At 36.6% G+C, this 16,989-nt stretch overlaps 2 protein-coding genes across 4 annotated transcripts; both read left to right on the plus strand.

The window, feature by feature from the left end:
* The first annotated feature begins 3,608 nt into the window (after positions 1 to 3,608).
* On the plus strand, positions 3,609 to 7,389 carry LOC103451104 (uncharacterized). Of its 3 annotated transcripts, none has more exons than XM_070809284.1 (8): positions 3,609 to 3,675; positions 4,295 to 4,606; positions 4,691 to 4,865; positions 5,724 to 5,901; positions 6,003 to 6,086; positions 6,399 to 6,506; positions 6,730 to 6,999; positions 7,109 to 7,389. In XM_070809284.1, exons 2-8 carry the CDS (start codon positions 4,315 to 4,317, stop codon positions 7,220 to 7,222), a joined length of 1,221 nt encoding a protein of 406 aa, XP_070665385.1. In that variant the 5' UTR covers positions 3,609 to 3,675; positions 4,295 to 4,314; the 3' UTR covers positions 7,223 to 7,389. The 3 variants fall into 3 exon arrangements, with proteins under 3 accessions (XP_070665385.1, XP_070665386.1, XP_070665387.1); XM_070809285.1 differs by having other exon boundaries at positions 4,694 to 4,865; XM_070809286.1 differs by lacking the exon at positions 3,609 to 3,675 and having other exon boundaries at positions 4,274 to 4,606; positions 4,698 to 4,865.
* Positions 7,390 to 12,726: 5,337 nt separating this feature from the next.
* Positions 12,727 to 16,510, plus strand: LOC103451105 (uncharacterized). Its single transcript, XM_008390538.3, has 8 exons — positions 12,727 to 12,852; positions 13,441 to 13,764; positions 13,849 to 14,023; positions 14,872 to 15,049; positions 15,151 to 15,234; positions 15,569 to 15,676; positions 15,905 to 16,174; positions 16,287 to 16,510. The coding sequence occupies exons 2-8, from the start codon at positions 13,461 to 13,463 to the stop codon at positions 16,383 to 16,385; spliced, it is 1,218 nt and encodes a 405-aa protein (XP_008388760.2). The 5' UTR covers positions 12,727 to 12,852; positions 13,441 to 13,460; the 3' UTR covers positions 16,386 to 16,510.
* Positions 16,511 to 16,989: the final 479 nt, after the last annotated feature.

Below are 16,989 nucleotides of genomic sequence, written 5' to 3' on the forward strand. Positions count from 1 at the left end.
TGCCCGAATGCGGCTGAAGGGTAATGACTCATCAGCTTTTTACTTGTACTGTCATTGTAAATTACTTTTGAGTTGATTGGTTGGCTAGTCTACACCACTTGACTTTTACGTAGGTGAGTAAGTGGCTCAAGTGATCTGCACTTAGTCGAGAAAAGGGCTTCTTCTGCCTTTTGGGCTTCGACTGAGCCTTGGGCTTCCTTCCTTCTATACATTCTTCTGGACTAACTTCCTTTTGAGCCTAAAATTCCAGTTTTAACCCAAACAATGTGTCCATCATAACATACGCCGATCTTATTCTTTTGATTTTTCAGGAAGAGATGTTGAAGCGGCTTGATTTTTGATATGCTGCAGGAAAATGTGAAGTTGATATGGGACAACTGTTGGATTTAAGTCAACAATCTGTGATAAATTTATATATGCTAATAAATAATAAATGCGAATAGAAAAACTCACAGAGTATGAACACAACTAAAATATAAAATGGACAACTTGTAGATCGAGGCTTGCGTACCGCAATGTCCTTGAAACAGAAATTTCGCCCCTACTCAGTGCTTGTAGTTCTCCGGACGTTTGTTTCACCAGGATTCAACGATCAAGTTAGAATTCCAGCACCGGAAAACTTAACTTCTGGAGAATTTCTTTGTGATACTCTCAGTAAGAATGTTATGGATTATAGAAGGAGATTTATATTTTTCTATACTCTAAATGCCATGCAGACGGATGTATATATAGAGGGATTAAGCCTGTTCGCAACAGGTATGGAGAAGAAATGTATATGTTGGAAAGCATCTTCTCAGAAGGGGTGCTTTGCTCTGCGTTCTTTCTGAACTCTCAGACATCATCTGAAAGGATGAACCTTTTCATAAAAATTAAGTTAATTAAATTCGAAATTAATTAAAAATAATTAATTAAAGAATTTAATTTTCAGAGCCCAAGGCCCATCTTTTGTTAATTAAATATATATTAATTATCAATTAATTAGTGCACCTCAAAGCCCAACTTCAAGGGTGAGCCCAATTTTATTCTCCAATGCCTATTACTCCAATTACTTTCTATAAAGTATAAAGCCTTATAAAGTGATGAAAGCTTTTGGGAATGGCCACTGTGGGACAAAGAAATTTATACTCAAATGACTCAAATTTCCAAGAACAACTTCTTATGCTGTGAACCTTTTCTAACATGAAATGGAACTGCAAGTGCATCTCGTAAACTTCTCTATTGGAACAATGACTTACTACATAATTTGTTGTAAACCCCGGTGTTTTTTGGACTTGGTTCCTTCGTCTTAAGTCAAGTTCAGTTTACTTTTTAGATTTGAAACTCTTAGTCGAGCTGATGGCGAGATTTTTTTTTTGTTGGTTGTGCTTGTGGGAATGATTTGCTTTGCTCAATTAGGAGTTTGTCATTACACTGGGATGATGCTTATGAATTTATGATATCAGAATGTTAAATGTTATTTATGTATTACGAAGTAATTGAGGTTTTACCCTAAAATAATTGATAGTATGCGGAAGAACTCGATTCCTTGCTTATGCAAGGTTGCTTAACCTTTTGATGGAAGACGACAACTTACATAATGTCTTTGAATAAGAAAGATGTAACTACTAGATACCCAGATTTCTACTCACATGTGAACTGAATAATAAACCACATGTTTAATTTAGACATTTCAGTAAACCATTATCTCTTACATCTGATGTTGAGTTGATTTTATTTGTTAATTTTGACGGTACGAGAAAATTTTATTAATATGAAAAATAAAAGTTATACTTGATTAGGGACAAAAACCTTACCTCTTGTAACACAAGAAACAAGGAGGGAACAAAAACTTGACCTCTCCATGAATCTTGAAGAAAATGAATACAAAGAAAACTCGAGGTACAAAGGACCAAAACTTAAAAACACTGCAATAAAGCAACAATCTAAAAACTGAATCCGAAAGTTTACCCTGAGTTGAATTATTCTCTCTAATAATATCTTTTGTATTAGAACAGATTTTTTTTTTGGACAAAGAAACATTCCATTAATGTAAGACAAAGAAACATTCCATTCATGTAAGGGAAAATACAATTTGTGAGAGATAGGCCTAAGTCCAAACAAAACACAAAGCCTTACATAAAACAAAGCAGGACATTAAAGGTAAAACAAACCCAAACCAAGTAGAGCGCCAACCCAAAACACAAAGGGAGGCCCATACATCATTAGGCATGTAGGCAGTAAAAGCAGAAAAGCAACAAAAACCCTAATCTTTAGCATCCAAAAGACCACCGCTGCCGCAGTAACAGCTTCCACCGCAATAAAATCTGTCGCCCCAAAAGAAAAAGAAAACCCGAACCCTAAACTAGATATGAGAGGGTTGTGCAGAATCTATCCACCAAGAAATAAAGCCTCCACATCCACATCTGCAAGAAAGGTCACAAAACGTAACAGGAGGAGGGGGAGGGCAAATGGGGTGTGTAAAACACCCTTGTTCCAAAGAGAATCGTTCCACACTTCGCCCAAATTTTCTGGCAAGCCGGTTCGGCAGTGGGATTGGAGGGTTTGGTCTTGTGTAAAAGAAGAGCCCAAAACTCCAAGATCTAAATCGTGGTTAAGAGTTGGAAAAGAAGAGTGGGGAGGAGGCTAGGAGGAGGAGAGGAGAGGGTGCCACTAGCCCAAGCCGAAGCAAGGGCTAGCGGCGCCATGGACGCTAGGGTTTGGAGCTCTTTCAGAGAGAGAGATTCTAACATTATTTTTTATGTATTATAAAATTAGGATCGTAACTCAGTTGTCAAGAATTTTCGATTCAAATGATTAAAGATGTTTACTTTCCAAATTTTAATATTATGAAAATGTGAATTGGGGTCCACATGAACGTACAAACGTCAGTGGAACTTAAACAATAAAGTAATGGGAAACAAACAATATCACTATCAAATAGCTTCTTTTTTACTTTATAAAGGAATATTGCTATTTACATACTTCTTTTTATTTCTTACATTTTTCTCAATTTTCGATCATCAGATTGAATGAATTAAAAAAAAAATTAAAGGATTGAAATTAACAACGATTGTGTGAGAGGCAAAAATAAATGTATGGGTAACATTATACCTCTAGCAAGGTTTGTCATAGAACAATATGTAGAACCCCCACCAAATTATTGCAGGAAGTGTAGATGGATGGAAATACTAAACAAGTTTATGAGAAATCTGAGTTGCTACAGCAGAGCTCTTGTATTACTTCTTATTGTAACTCTCTTAATACAAAATGATATGCCAAAGGCTATATATATAGTGAATACAAAGTACTAGAGAGTTCAAACTAGAGAGTTCTTCCTAGATAACTTAACAGATATAGGCTAGGAACAATGACTCTAGAATAATTGTTCTTGGGAATGTTTAGAGTCTTAACATTTAGAGTAGTGCATGAATAATTGTTCTTGGGAATGTCTAGAATCTTAACATTTAGGATAGTGCACTAATTCCAACAATTATCGCCAGTAAAAGTTAAAAAGAAAACCCCATCAGCAAGTTATACTTTAGTCACAAAAAGTTGAAGAAGAATAAAAGGTGCAAACTTTGGAATTCCATGTCTATAAAACCTCAAAAGGCAATGCACAGAGTACAGCAGCTCCAATTTGTTATCTTGATCATTTTTTAGTCTCTCAAGTTTTCAAGTTTCTATCTGCCTCTCTGGGTAGTGATTTCTAGATAAGCTTCTCTTTCTCTCTACTTATAAAATCCTCCCCATTAATTATTTGATCTTCTTTATATAATAACATTGATTGTTTTATCTGCTCTGTTCCGTGTTCATATCAATCCAAAGCTATGTATTTTGCTTCTGTGTTCATATCAATTCAAAGCTATGTATTTTGCTCCAAGAAAGTGATCAAGAAAATTACCCACTTGAAGAACCCTACCATAATCAGATTTTTACTTTACTAGGCGAACCCTTTTTGTAATTTTTGTACTTGTTCAGAGAGAAATGCGAAGGAGACTCTCGAAAGTGGGACTCTCCATGAACTCTCTACCGCTTCATGTTTTTGGCAACTATGGTAGAGAGTCCTTGGAGAGACAGCACTTTGGGAGAGTCCTTATCATTTCTCTTGTTCCGCATTCGAATGAAAGGTTTCAACTTTCATCATTTTCCCCAGCAACCAAACAAACCAATAAGAATTAACACATCAACAGGCTGGACTTTCTTCAATAAACATGAGAAAGAACACTTGTTCTTGCATAAACAAGAGTACTCTGTTTTAAATCCTCTTTTCTTTTTTATTTTCGGTTGCCCTCACTTTGATCCTTTGGTTTTATAGGCATAAGTGCTAGTTCTACAATGGCTTACGTTCCACCACACAGGCGGCACTCGAAGGAACTGGAGAGGCCATTGGTCACTCCAGAGCTGCTTGCTCCTCAATTCAAGAAAAACTTAAAAGTCAAGCCATTTAATAAAGTGGATGAAAATATAGTTTATGCAGACCATTCTACACATGGATGGTGCGCCATCCCTTTGGATGACGAGAACCAGTTCCCATCTTCTGTTAATCTTGAGCCCGTTACCTTGGAGTCTGTTGAGCTGAATTTTGGAGAAAATCATCTAGCTTTGATCAATACTAGTCTAGATAATGGTTAGATCTTTAATAATTCTTTTTGTGCATGTATCTTGTAAGTTGTTACTTGGGTTATGGATTTGTTTGGCTGATACTTGATAGAAGGCAGTGAGGTGAAATGGAACTTGCCAAGGAGCCCTTGGGAATCTATAACAGAAAATGTGCTGGAAGACTTACTTTCGGCATTTAAACACGCGAGGAATGAAATGAAGTCTGCAAAGCCAAAAGAAGCATATCCAACTTTGATTGCCAGAGTGGGGAAAGTACTCTTTCGCAGGTTAGATTTCCTCCTCATCTAATTCATTGGTTAGCTTTCGAGCCTTTTGTGCCATTCATTAACTTGATTATGTCATGCGATTATTCATTAATTTGTTCTTTTAGTTGCCTCAGGATACTGGTTAAAGTAGAACAAAAAATAGTTATACTATGATAGAAGGTCATATTTTGGCATTTTAGCTTGGAAGATACTGTGCCAAGTTTGGTGGTGAAGTAGGATTATAAAATTCTGCCTTGTTTTTCGATACTTGATACAGATATTTCGGTATTGATGCTTAATCACTGTCAATCATCTCAATTTCACATTAGTTTTGTAACAACGGAAAAGAATCTTGTCCTTCTTCTTAGTTGTACTTGTACATGAGCAGATGAAAGACAATCCTTTGTTGAAATCTTTGTATCAGTTAACATGGAATCTATCAGAAAAAAATCTGTTTAATGAAACCTTGAAACAATGGAGGAAATCGTTTTACACAAACATCCTTGTTTCATATAAGGAAAAGATTTTAAAGCAAGTTGTCTCAAAAGTTGTAGTTAATTTCGAAGAGGAGAAAGATATATACCAAGTAAAGCTATTGAGCCTATTGTTCTTTTAGTTGATCGTTTCATGCGATTATCCTTTTTACCTTTATATTGTTCTTTTATCCGCCTCATAATACTGGTTGAAGTAGAACAAAATAATAGTATAATACTATGGTAAAAGGTTAATTTGGCATTTTAGTTTAGAAGGTAGGATGCCAAGTTGAACAGTGAAGGACTCTAAAACTCTGCCCTTGTTTTTCGATACTTGATAATCATATTTCATATAATTTGTACACGAACGGATGTATACCAATTTTTGTTGAAATCTTTGAATCAGGAACCCTTCAGTTAACTTGGAATCCATTAGAAAAAATTTGTTCACTGAAATCCCGAAACGACGGAGGCAATTATTTTACACGAACACTCCTGTTTCGTATAAGGAAAAGATTGTGAACAAAGTTGTCCCGAAAATTGGAGTTGTTTTCGAAGAGGAGGAAGATATATACGATGTACAGGTATTTCTTTTAGACACGTCAACTTACTGAGTTCTGAGTTCATGTTTTCCAGAATTCTGACTGTAGCTATTGAATTGCTCATTTATTTTCTTCTTGTATAGTTGTCTGATTCTACGAGTCCAGAGTCCACTCTCTTCTGCAGATGTCGGGTAATGAAAGAACATGGAAGGCTACAACTCTGTGAGGCAAGTTTTCCAATTCATGCCAACTAAATTTGATGAAACCATATATGTTGCATCAATATCACAATTGAGTTGCCACATTATTGATTAGATAACTTAGATATAATATTATGCAGCAAAAATATGGGTATTGTATAATAAAACTCAATGTTCAAGCACTGAATGTGATTAAGTTCTCCAATTTTTGGAATAATTTGTGAGGAGCCTTTCCAGATCTTTAATATTTTCCGGACTCTTCCCTCTCTTAATTTTTCCTGTTGATTGGCTTAGGGTTTGTATCCTGAGATTTACATCGAAATGTCAACTTTCTTTCAGATCAAATTGAAACCAGTGCGTAACATGGTAAAGGACATTTCATGCACTACTAAGAATCTGGACCTGAGACTAATGCTGTGCACAAAGAAACTCGTAACTGATCTGACTGTAAGCTGCTTCACCCAGTCCTTTAAAATTTACATTTCTATTCCTTGTTTCAGCAAATATATTAATTTTGACCTTTATATATCTTCAAGCCACAATCAAAACAAATAATATAACGTTTCTAGAAATGTAACGGGATGATGTGGGTTAACCATACTGGATCCCTGGCTGAACTTATGCTTCTTTGAATGAAGTTTCGTGATCATATTAATTGTTGCTATTTCAGAATGATGAGATGCAAAGCATCACGGATCTGATTAATTCTGCGATTCTAGATCCAGATGTGAAGGGTGGATTGAGGTGGCCCCCGGGGAAGGAGTCTTCAGGAGAAAAATACACAGTTGTTAGGTTTACGCACGTAATAGTTAATACGTATAGAAATTCATCACTGAGACTGAAAGTAAAACACTATGATCGATTTGATTTGAGAACCTTAACTGGGGAAGCTTCTTGGGGGACAAGTCTGGTGCTGGAAAACGTCGTGTCAAAGTTACAGGTAAAGGCTGCCTTTTCTCTCGGACAATTTTTTAGTTCATGTGCTGAAATAAAAATTTGTTTGAGAAACTTTGTCGTGCGCTGAAATCTCGTGATGTTTCAATTGACAGGAAGAGAATGTCAAGGCCAGCACAATTTCTGAGATACTCAAGGAAGATATGCAGTTGATATGGGAAAACTTCTTGAGCTGTGAACCTTTTCTATCAAGAAATTGCATGTTGTAAATCAGTGATCACTGTCTGTGCGACGTGTGTATATCTGTCTACATCCTTAGTTTTATATTCTACTCTCGGCGTCGTGTGATTAATAATTAGTAACTGTTTTAGCATTTCTTGCAATTTTGTTTGTATCTGGCATCGTTGATGGTTAATTAAATTTTTAAGATTTTACATTTCGATGACTTCATTGCCAGTAAATGCTTCGGCTCACGTGCTTTCTTACAACCAAGATGGTTAATGAAAATTTTTAAGTTTCTTTTTGCCTTCCGTCCCACACCACAAGAGGCAGTTAAAGGAAAAGGAATTTTGATACATGATTATGCAAACACATTGGTAATAGGTGGAGTATATATACTCTCGAGGTTCTGTAGTAACTTCTACTAATCTAATGCAAGGTCTTTTAACTTTCTGAACATCACATGTTAAATATCCAAATGTCTATACATTAATTGTCCTTTGGGTTTTTGACATTTTGATGGAGAAGATGAAGGATTTTTTCTTCGTATTGATTTGTTGTCAGAGAAGAAGGGTTTTCTTTAATAATGAATACCCATTTTTTAATTGGCTTTTCATTCACGTGGCACAAATTTTGTGGGGCTGCCACGTTCACACAGGCAGATAATGGGGAAACTAATATAAATTGATACATATATATATATATATATATATATATATATATGACATTTGTACGAAATCATGAGTCGCCTTATAAAATTGAAAAAATTGAAAAATGTACGAATTTGAAATTGGACGAAGGAGACAACATATAAAATGAGTTAGATAATAAATGAGTGAGATCATTTGCATCCCAAATTTCTGGCCCAATGAACTCCAAAAATGGCTTTTGAGTTGTAAAGTGAGCATTTCAAGATAATTTTCAACTCTCATTGGAGATGCTTTAAGATTAAATAGAAATAGAATCTCAATTGCACAAAGCTAATTTTAGTCTTTATTAAAGCCCTCCAGTAAGGGTCATTTAGTACTACAGTTTGATGATATTTCTCTTCACTAGTAAGTGTAAGTGAAAGGTATTAGGCTCGATTCATACAAAAGGCGAATTTGAATCACATTATTATACCAAAGGCGAATTAGCCTACTCCGTCACCCTTAAGTGTAGATAATATTGTTTGAACCATATTATTATAGCAAGCTCATTAATTGTGAGGCTTAATTTTCCAATTGAAAAGTTTAGGGGGAAATCAAAAGTTTAGTAAAAGTTCAGGAGGAAAATCGGCAATTTACTCTCTTGAATATATTAAATCTCTCTCCTTTGTTCCTTGTCCTTGTATAGTTGTCTGACTCTAGACGACCAAAATCAATCATCACTTGCAAATGCAGTGTAGCAAAAGAACATGGAAAGCTACAAATCTACAAGGCAAGTTTTTAAGTTCATACCATGTGAATATGTAGTTTATTTATTGCAAAATCACGCACTGTTGTGTGTGTTCTTTTTTTTTTTTTTTTGTTTAGTGAGACTTACATCAAATGGACATTTTCTTTTAGATGGAGCTGGATCAACTGCGTAACATGGTCACGAACATATGATGACTTAATAAGAATTTGGACCTCAGACTCATGCTATGCACGAACAAGATCGTAACAGCTTTCGCTATAAGTTACTACACCTGGAAAGCTATTGAGAATTTTTATTTTATTCTCCGTTGATTAAAATTTTTGGTGTGTCCAGGATGATGAGATTCAAAGCATTAGGGATGTAATTAGTTTAGCGATTCTGGATTCAAATGTGAAGGGAGGGTTGATATGGCCCCTAGGGAAGGCGTTTTCTGGAGGCCGGTATAATGTAGTTGTAATTTGGCATACAATTACCACTAATGAAAATCCATCTCTAAAACTGAAGTTAAGGCATGCGAATAGTTTCGATTTTACCACCTCAGCTGGTGAGACTGGTTGGGAGGTCAGGCTGTTTCTGAAAATGCTCATTTCAAAGTTACAGGTAAGTCTGGTAGTTTTCGCTCCCAATCAAACATCTTTATGTAATGTACCAAGAAAGATCTATTATGTGTTAATGGTAACATAACGTCGATCTTATTCTTTCAAATTTTCAGGAAGAGAATGTTGAAGTCGGCTTGATTTCTGACACACCCTGACCTTGATGTCCGGGGGACAACAGGATGACCACGTGTTGGCCGACACCTAAGGGTGACGCAAGTCATTTAATGAATGCATACGCTGAGAATATGTGAATCATGCATATACATTTCGCGCGTAACTATGCAAAGAAATATTTGAATACAATCTTACCAAAATAATATTCATTCGTCTATAAAATGATAGTGATAATGCATGACATGTTCAGAGAATACATCTAATTCAGAATACAAGTGGAAGGTGCTATTACAAGTGAAGTCAAAACAGAGAATATGATGTGGTATCACTGGTAAGGCAATGCCTCGTAGTTCGGATCGTATGCCTTGTTCCTATGTCCTGAGGGGGCACAAAACAAACATGAGTGGACCAAGTTGATATATATAATACTGAAACAATTATTCATCAACATACTAACCCCAAAGTTTTATGAAAACTCAATAGTATAATATGTAATAGGTTTTCCCGAAAACCCTAGCATGCCATAAAACCTTTGTAAAACATATGTTATATATAGCGTGCTAAATAGTGGTATCAGTGTCGCCGAAGGCATAGAGAACTCTTCATTCGCCTGAAGGCATATAGAACATTTCATTCGCCCGAAGGCATATATAGCACTTCATTCGCCCGAAAGCCTTCATTCGCCCGTAGGCTCCTACAACACCCACCCGAAAGCATATAAGTATCAATTGCCCGTAGGCTCCTATTGCACCCACCCAAAGGCATATGTATAGTGACCACTAAATAAGCACAAAAATCGTTGAGTATAATCTTTCTAACATAAGTACATATATCTCAACGAAGCTCAGTAGCTCAAACATCATATCTCAAAAAATCTTCATAGTATATAGTCATCCATCATATATACTACAAAGCACATGAAAATCGATAAAGTATGGTATTCTAAAATATTCTTAGTAAAGCATGATATTTCATATAGTGCAAATCTAATATACTCATAAACGTTTCATTAAATCATGTTTTTCATGTATGCATTTCTAATAGTAAAATATGCATTTTAGAAGGGGTCCACTCACAGATACTCCGTCGTCGAAGAGCCGTGCTAAATAGGAAGAATGGAATCGCCTCTAATAATCGCACCTAAGCACATAAATGTTCCAATTTATAAAACTCTACCATAACGATTGAATTTTAGAAAACGGACATCATAAACGGATTCAGGACGTCGAAAAACATAAGGGGGGACCTCGATTACCCCCACACACCGCTGTAAGGTGGCGGCTCAGACGGCCACGTGCCGCTATGGGTCGCTGGAAAAGTCGTTGGCGCTGTGGACAGTGGCTCGTATGCTCCACGCGCCAACACTAACAGCCCTTCACACGCGCCCACAGGCAGTCTCACGCGCGGCCCACACGCTGGCTGGGCTCAGGGTTTAGGCTTCTGGGCTTGGGCCGGGCGCAATTGGTTTTGGGTTAGTTCTTGGGATTAGGTTAAGAGGGTTTAGGCCGAGTCATCACGTCCCAAAGGCCTTGTTTCATCATGTCCCAAATGCCCGAGTCATCACGTCCCAAAGGCCTTGTTTCATTTGGGTTTTGGGTTGAGTTTGGTTTGGGCTCAAGGGTTACCGGGTTTGGGTCATTTCGACCTGGTTTCGACGGAAGGGAAGGCCGGAGCTTCCCGAGCTCCGTTCAATGCCGATTCTCAACCCTAGGGTGTGATCTAGCTATCAAATTGAAGCTTAAGAGGAGAGGAAGAGTTTTGTACCTTAAACGAGTCGTGTGGTGGCTAGAGTTTGGCTCAAAGGCCACTGGGCTCGCCGGGGAAGTTTGTTGGGTTTCCTGGGCTTCACAGAGGCAGAGGGAGAGAGAGACTCAACACAGGGAGGTGTGGAAGTGTCGTCGTCGTCATTGCTTTCCTCGATTTGGGTGTGTGTTACATCAGGGAGAAGGAGAGTGTCTGTGTGAAAGTGAGTGAGTGAGCTGAGAGAGAGCTCGGGGGAGGGAAGAGAGAAGGAGATAGGAGGTGGGGGTGGTGCTGGGTGGTGCCACGTGGCAAACATAGAGAGTGGGAGAGTTATAAAATAATAACAAAAAAATAAAAAAAGGGATGGGGGATCCGGATAAGGTAAAAGGATAAGGGGCATAATGGTAATTTTCTAATTCCGTTAATATGAAATTACACATAATTTGGGACGGGGTTTCCCAACATGTCGTAGACTTCTCTATTGGAACAATGACTCACTACATAATTTGTGTTCAGTTAACTTTTTTTTTTGTTGGAGCGATTCTTAAGTGCTTGTGGGAATGATTTGCTTTGCTCAATTAGGATTTTGACACTGTGGGATGATGGTTATGAATTTATGATATCAGAATGCTAAATTTTATTTATGTATTACAAAGAAAGTTGAGATTTTATCCTAAAGTTAATTGACAGCATGTGGGAAAACACAATTCCTTATAAGCTTATGCAAGGTTGCTTAACCTTTTGATGGAAGACAACAACTTGCATTACAGTGTATTGTCTTTGAATAAGAAAAGATGTAACTACTGGATACTCAGATTTCTACTCACATGTGAACTGAATAATAATCCAAATGTTTAATTTAAACAATTAATTAAATCATTATCCCTTATATTTTAGGTCTTAAGTTGCTTTTTTTTTAACCTTGATGGTACGAGAAAATTTTATTGATATAAAAAATAAAAGTTATACTTGATCAGGGACAAAAACCTTGCCTCTCCTTGCAAGAAACAAGGAGAGAACAAAAACTTGACCTCTCCATGAATCTTGAAGAAAATGAATACAAAAAAAGATGGGTTATAATTTATAAAGGACCAAAACCTCTCTGAAACGAAACTTAAAAACACTGTAACAAAGCAACAATCTAAAAACTGAATCACAGAGAGATTACCTTGAGTTGAATTATTCTCTCTAATAGTATCTCTTGTATTAAAAAATTATAACATTCTTTTTTCTGCATTTTAAAATTAGGATGGTAACTCAATTGCCAAAAATTTCCAATTCAAATGATTAAAGATGTTTATTTTCCAAATTTTAATATATGAAAACGTGACTTGAGGACCATATGGACCTACAAACGTCAGTGGAAGTTAAACAATAAAGTAATGGGAAACAAACAATTTTACTATCATAAAGCTTCTTTTTCACTTTTTTTACTTTATAAAAAGTGTGGTGCTATTTACCATCAAAAAACTTCTTTTTCTTCAATGGCCTACTTTAATTTTCACTTTCTTTTTAATTTTTAATTGTTAAACTGAATAAATTGAAAGAAAAAAAAAATTAAAGAATTGAAATTTACAAGTGTGTGAGGTAAAAATAAAATGTGGATAACATTATCCCTACGAAGTTATCGCTAGTAAAAGTAAAAAAGAAACCCCATCAGCAAGTTATACTTTTGTCACAAAAAGTTATAGAAGAAAAGGTCCAAACTTTCGAATTCCATGTCTACAAAACCTCACAAGGCAATGCAGAGAGTAATGCTACTCCAATTTGTTATCTTAATCATTTTTTGGTCTCTCAAGCTTTCAAGTTTCTATCTGCCTTTCTGGGTAAGCTTCTCTCTCTCTCTCTCTCTCTCTCTCTCTCTCTCTCTCTCTCTCTCTCTCTACTTATAAAATCCTCCCCATTAATTATTTGATCTTCTTTATATAGTAACTTTGAATGTTTTATCTGCACTGTTCTGTGTTCATATCAATTCGAAGCTATGTATTTTGCTACACGAAAGTGATCAAAATAATTACCCAGTTGAAGAACCCTACCATAATCAGATTCTCACTTTACTAGGCGAACCCTTTTTGTAATTGTTCCGAGAGAAATGCTAAATAGACTCTTAAAAGTGGTACTCTCCGTGGACTGTCTGCCACTTCATATTTTTGGCACGAGTATTAACTATAAACTGAGATGGCAGAGTGTCTATGGAGAGTCAGCACTTGGAGAGAGTCTCCTTAGCATTTCTCTTGTTCCAAATTCAAACGAAAGATTTCAACTTTCTTCATTTTCCTCAGAAACCAAACAAACCAATAAGAATTAACACTTCAACAGGCTGGACTTTCTTCAATAAACATGAGTCGTCTGTTTTAAATCCTCTTTTTCTTTTTATTTTCGGCTGCCCTCACTTTGATCCTTTGTGTTTATAGGCATAAGTGCTAGTTCTACAATGGCTTACGTTCCACCACACAGGCGGCACTCGAAGGAATCGGAGAGGCCGTTGCCAACTCCAGAGCTGCTTGCTCCTCAATTCAAGAAAAACTCAAATGACAAGCAATATAATAAGTCTAATGTGGGTTGGAGTGGAAAAGTAGTTTATGCAGACAATTCTACTCATAGATGGTGCGCCATCCCTTTGGATGACGAGAACCAGTTTCCATCTTTTGTTAATCTTGAGCCCGTTGCCTTGGAGTCTGCTGAGCAGACAATTGGAAAAAATCGTGTAGCTCTGATCAATACTAGTCTAAATAATGGTTAGAACTTCAATATTACTTTTAGTGCGTTTATCTTATAAGTTTTTACTTGGGTTATGGATTTGTTTGGCTGATACTTGACAGAAGGCAGTGAGGTGAAATGGAACTTGCCAAGGAGCCCTTGGGAATCTATAACAGAAAACGTGCTCGAAGACTTACTTTCGGCATTTAAAGACATGAGGAATGAAATGAAGTCTGCGAAGTCCAAAGAAGAATATCCAACTTTGGTTGCCAAAGTGGGGAAAGTACTCTTTCACAGGTTAGATTTCCTCCTTACCTAATCCATTGGTTAGCTTTCGAGCCTTTTGTGCCATTCATTAATTTGATTGTGTCATGCTAATATTTATCAATTTGTTCTTTTAGCTGCCTCAGAATACTGGTTAAAGTAGAAGAAAGGAATAGTCTATAGTCTATACTATGATAAAAGGTCATATTTTGGCATTTTAGCTTAAGAAGATACGGTGCCAAGTTGGACGGTGAAGTAGGATTATAAATTTCTGCCCTTGTTTTTCGATACTTGATACAGTTATATTTCGGTATTGATGCTTAATCACTGTCAATCATCCCATATTTCGCATAAGTTTTGTAACAACGGAAAAGAATGTTGCACTACTCCTTTGTTGTACATGAGCAGATGAAAGACACTTTTTGTTGAAATCTTCGTAACAGGAGCCCTTCAGTTAACATGGAATATATCAGAAAAAAATTTGTCTACTGAAACCTTGAAACAATGGAGGAAATCATTTTACACAAACATCCCTGTTTCATATAAGGAAAAGATTGTAAAGGGAGTAGTCCCAAAAGTTGGAGTTGATTTCAAAGAGGAGAAAGATACATGGCTGTTGGGCCATTCATTTAGTTGATTGTTTCATGCGATTATCCTTTTTACCTTTATGTTTTTCTTTTATCCGCCTCAGAATACTGGTTGAAGTAGAACAAAATAATAATGTATACTATGATAAAAGTTTACATTTGGCATTTTAGCTTAGAAGGTAGGATGCAATATTATTTTGGTATGGATGCTTAATTACCGTCAATCATCTCATATTTCATATAATTTGTACACGAATAGATGTATAACAATTTTTGTTGAATTCTTTGAATCAGGAGCCCTTCAGTTAACGGGGCATCCATCAGAAAAGAATTGTGCACTGAAATCTTGAAACAATGGCGGCGATCATTTTACACAAACACTCCTGTTTCATATAAGGAAAGGATTGTCAACGAAGTTGTCCCAAAAATTGGAGTTGATTTCAAAGATGAAGAAGATATATACGAAGTACAGGTATTTCTGTTAGACACGTCAACTTACTGAGTTCTGAGTTCATGTTTTCCACAATTCTGACTGTAGCTATTGAATTGCTCATTTATTTTCTTCTTGTATAGTTGTCTGATTCTACGAAGCCAGATTTACCTTTCTCCTGCAAATGTCGGGTAATGGAAGAACATGGAAAGCTACAACCCTGCACGGCAAGTTTTCCAATTCATTCTAACTAAATTTGATGAAACCATATATGTTGCATCAATATCACGATTGAGTTGCCACGATATCGATTAGATAATTGAGATGTAACATATTATGCTGGAAAATATGAGTGTTGTATAAGAAAACTAAATGTTCAACCGCTGAATGTGATTAAGCTCTCCAATTTTTGGAATAATTTACGAGGAGCCTTTCCAGATCATTAATATCCTGAGACTTCCATCGAAATGGCAACTTTCTTAATTTTCCCTGTTGTTTGGCGTAAGGTTTGTATCCTGAGCATCGGCTGAGACTTACATCGAAATGTCAACTTTCTTTCAGATCAAATTCAATCCAGTGCGTAACATGGTAATGGACATTTCATGCACTACTAAGAATCTGGACCTGAGGTTAATGCTATGCACGAAGAAACTCGTAACTGATCTGACTGTAAGCTGCTTCACCCAGTCCTTTAGAAATTTACATTTCTATTCCTTGTTTCAGCAAAGATATTAAATATGACCTATATTTATCCTCAAGCCACAATCAAAACAAAGAATAGAAGCTTTTGTAGATATATAACGGGACGATCATGTGGGTTAACCATACTGGATCCCTGGCTGAACTTATGCTTCTTGGAATGAAGGTTCGTGATCATATTAACTGTTGCTATTTCAGGATGATGAGATGCAAAGCATTACGGATCTGATTAATTCTGCAATTCTAGATCCAAATGTGAAGGGTGGATTGAGATGGCCCCTGGGGAAGGAGTCTTCTGGAGATAGATACAGAGTTGTTAGGGTTTGGCACGTAATAGCTAATACGTATAGAAATTCATCACTGACTCTGAAAGTGAAACACACTGATCGATTTGATTTTAGAACCTTAACTGGAGAAACTTCTTGGTGGACAAGTCTGGTGCTGGAAAACGTCGTGTCAAAGTTACAGGTAAACGCTGCCTTTTCTCTGGGACAATTTCTTTTAGTTCATGGGCTGAAATAAAAGATTTGTTTGAGAAGGTTTATCATGTGCTGAAATCTCCTTTTCTTTCAATTTTCAGGAAGAGAATGTGGAAGCCAGCACAATTTCTGAGATACTCAAGGAAGATATGCAGTTGATATGGGAAAACTTCTTGAGCTGTGAACCTTTTCTAACATGAAATTGCATGTTGATCAGTGATCACTGTCTATGCGACGTGTATTTATCTGTCTACATTATGAATTTTAAGTTCAACTTTCGGCATCGTTTGATGAATAATTAGTAACTGATTTAATATTTCTAGCATTTCTGTTTGTATCTGACATTGTTGATGGTTAAATAATGGGAAATTGCTAAAGACAACACAATTTTTCTCTAGGGCAAATCTCTAGATAGGGTTTAGGTGTGGACGACACAGCGTATCAGATACATGAAGGCTGAGTTTCTCTGAGAAATGCACCCTTCAGCTGATCTGATCCAAACCGGCGGCATCAGCTAGTGCTTTGCCGCACTAGTTCACCTGCTTTTCGATCCCGGCGCCCCGAGCTATTCTCAGGTATTACAGTTCGCTTGCTTGGTTGTTGTGCCTTGTACCTGTTCGACGAATTGCCCCAGAGAATCTGAAATTCTGTATTTTCTGGGTGCCCAAGGATTTTCTGCGTTCACCACAAAACTGTTGCTTGATATCAAAAGGCATCAATTTGCTTTATGGTGTTGACAATTCAAAACTGAATTATCATGGGCACAAATAGTGTTTGTCCATGGGGCTTCCAACTTCCGACTCC

Source organism: Malus domestica, chromosome 12, assembly GCF_042453785.1.
Source record: "Malus domestica chromosome 12, GDT2T_hap1".
NCBI lineage: Eukaryota > Viridiplantae > Streptophyta > Magnoliopsida > Rosales > Rosaceae > Malus > Malus domestica.

Coding starts and splice junctions, on each gene's coding strand:
- LOC103451105 (XM_008390538.3), top strand. CDS start 13,461: ATGGCTTACGTTCCACCACACAGGCGGCACTCGAAGGAATCGGAGAGG. Junction 15,235..15,568: donor GAAAGCTACAACCCTGCACG/GCAAGTTTTCCA, acceptor ACTTTCTTTCAG/ATCAAATTCAATCCAGTGCG. Junction 16,175..16,286: donor ACGTCGTGTCAAAGTTACAG/GTAAACGCTGCC, acceptor TTCAATTTTCAG/GAAGAGAATGTGGAAGCCAG.
- LOC103451104 (XM_070809284.1), top strand. CDS start 4,315: ATGGCTTACGTTCCACCACACAGGCGGCACTCGAAGGAACTGGAGAGG. Junction 4,607..4,690: donor CAATACTAGTCTAGATAATG/GTTAGATCTTTA, acceptor GATACTTGATAG/AAGGCAGTGAGGTGAAATGG. Junction 7,000..7,108: donor ACGTCGTGTCAAAGTTACAG/GTAAAGGCTGCC, acceptor TTCAATTGACAG/GAAGAGAATGTCAAGGCCAG.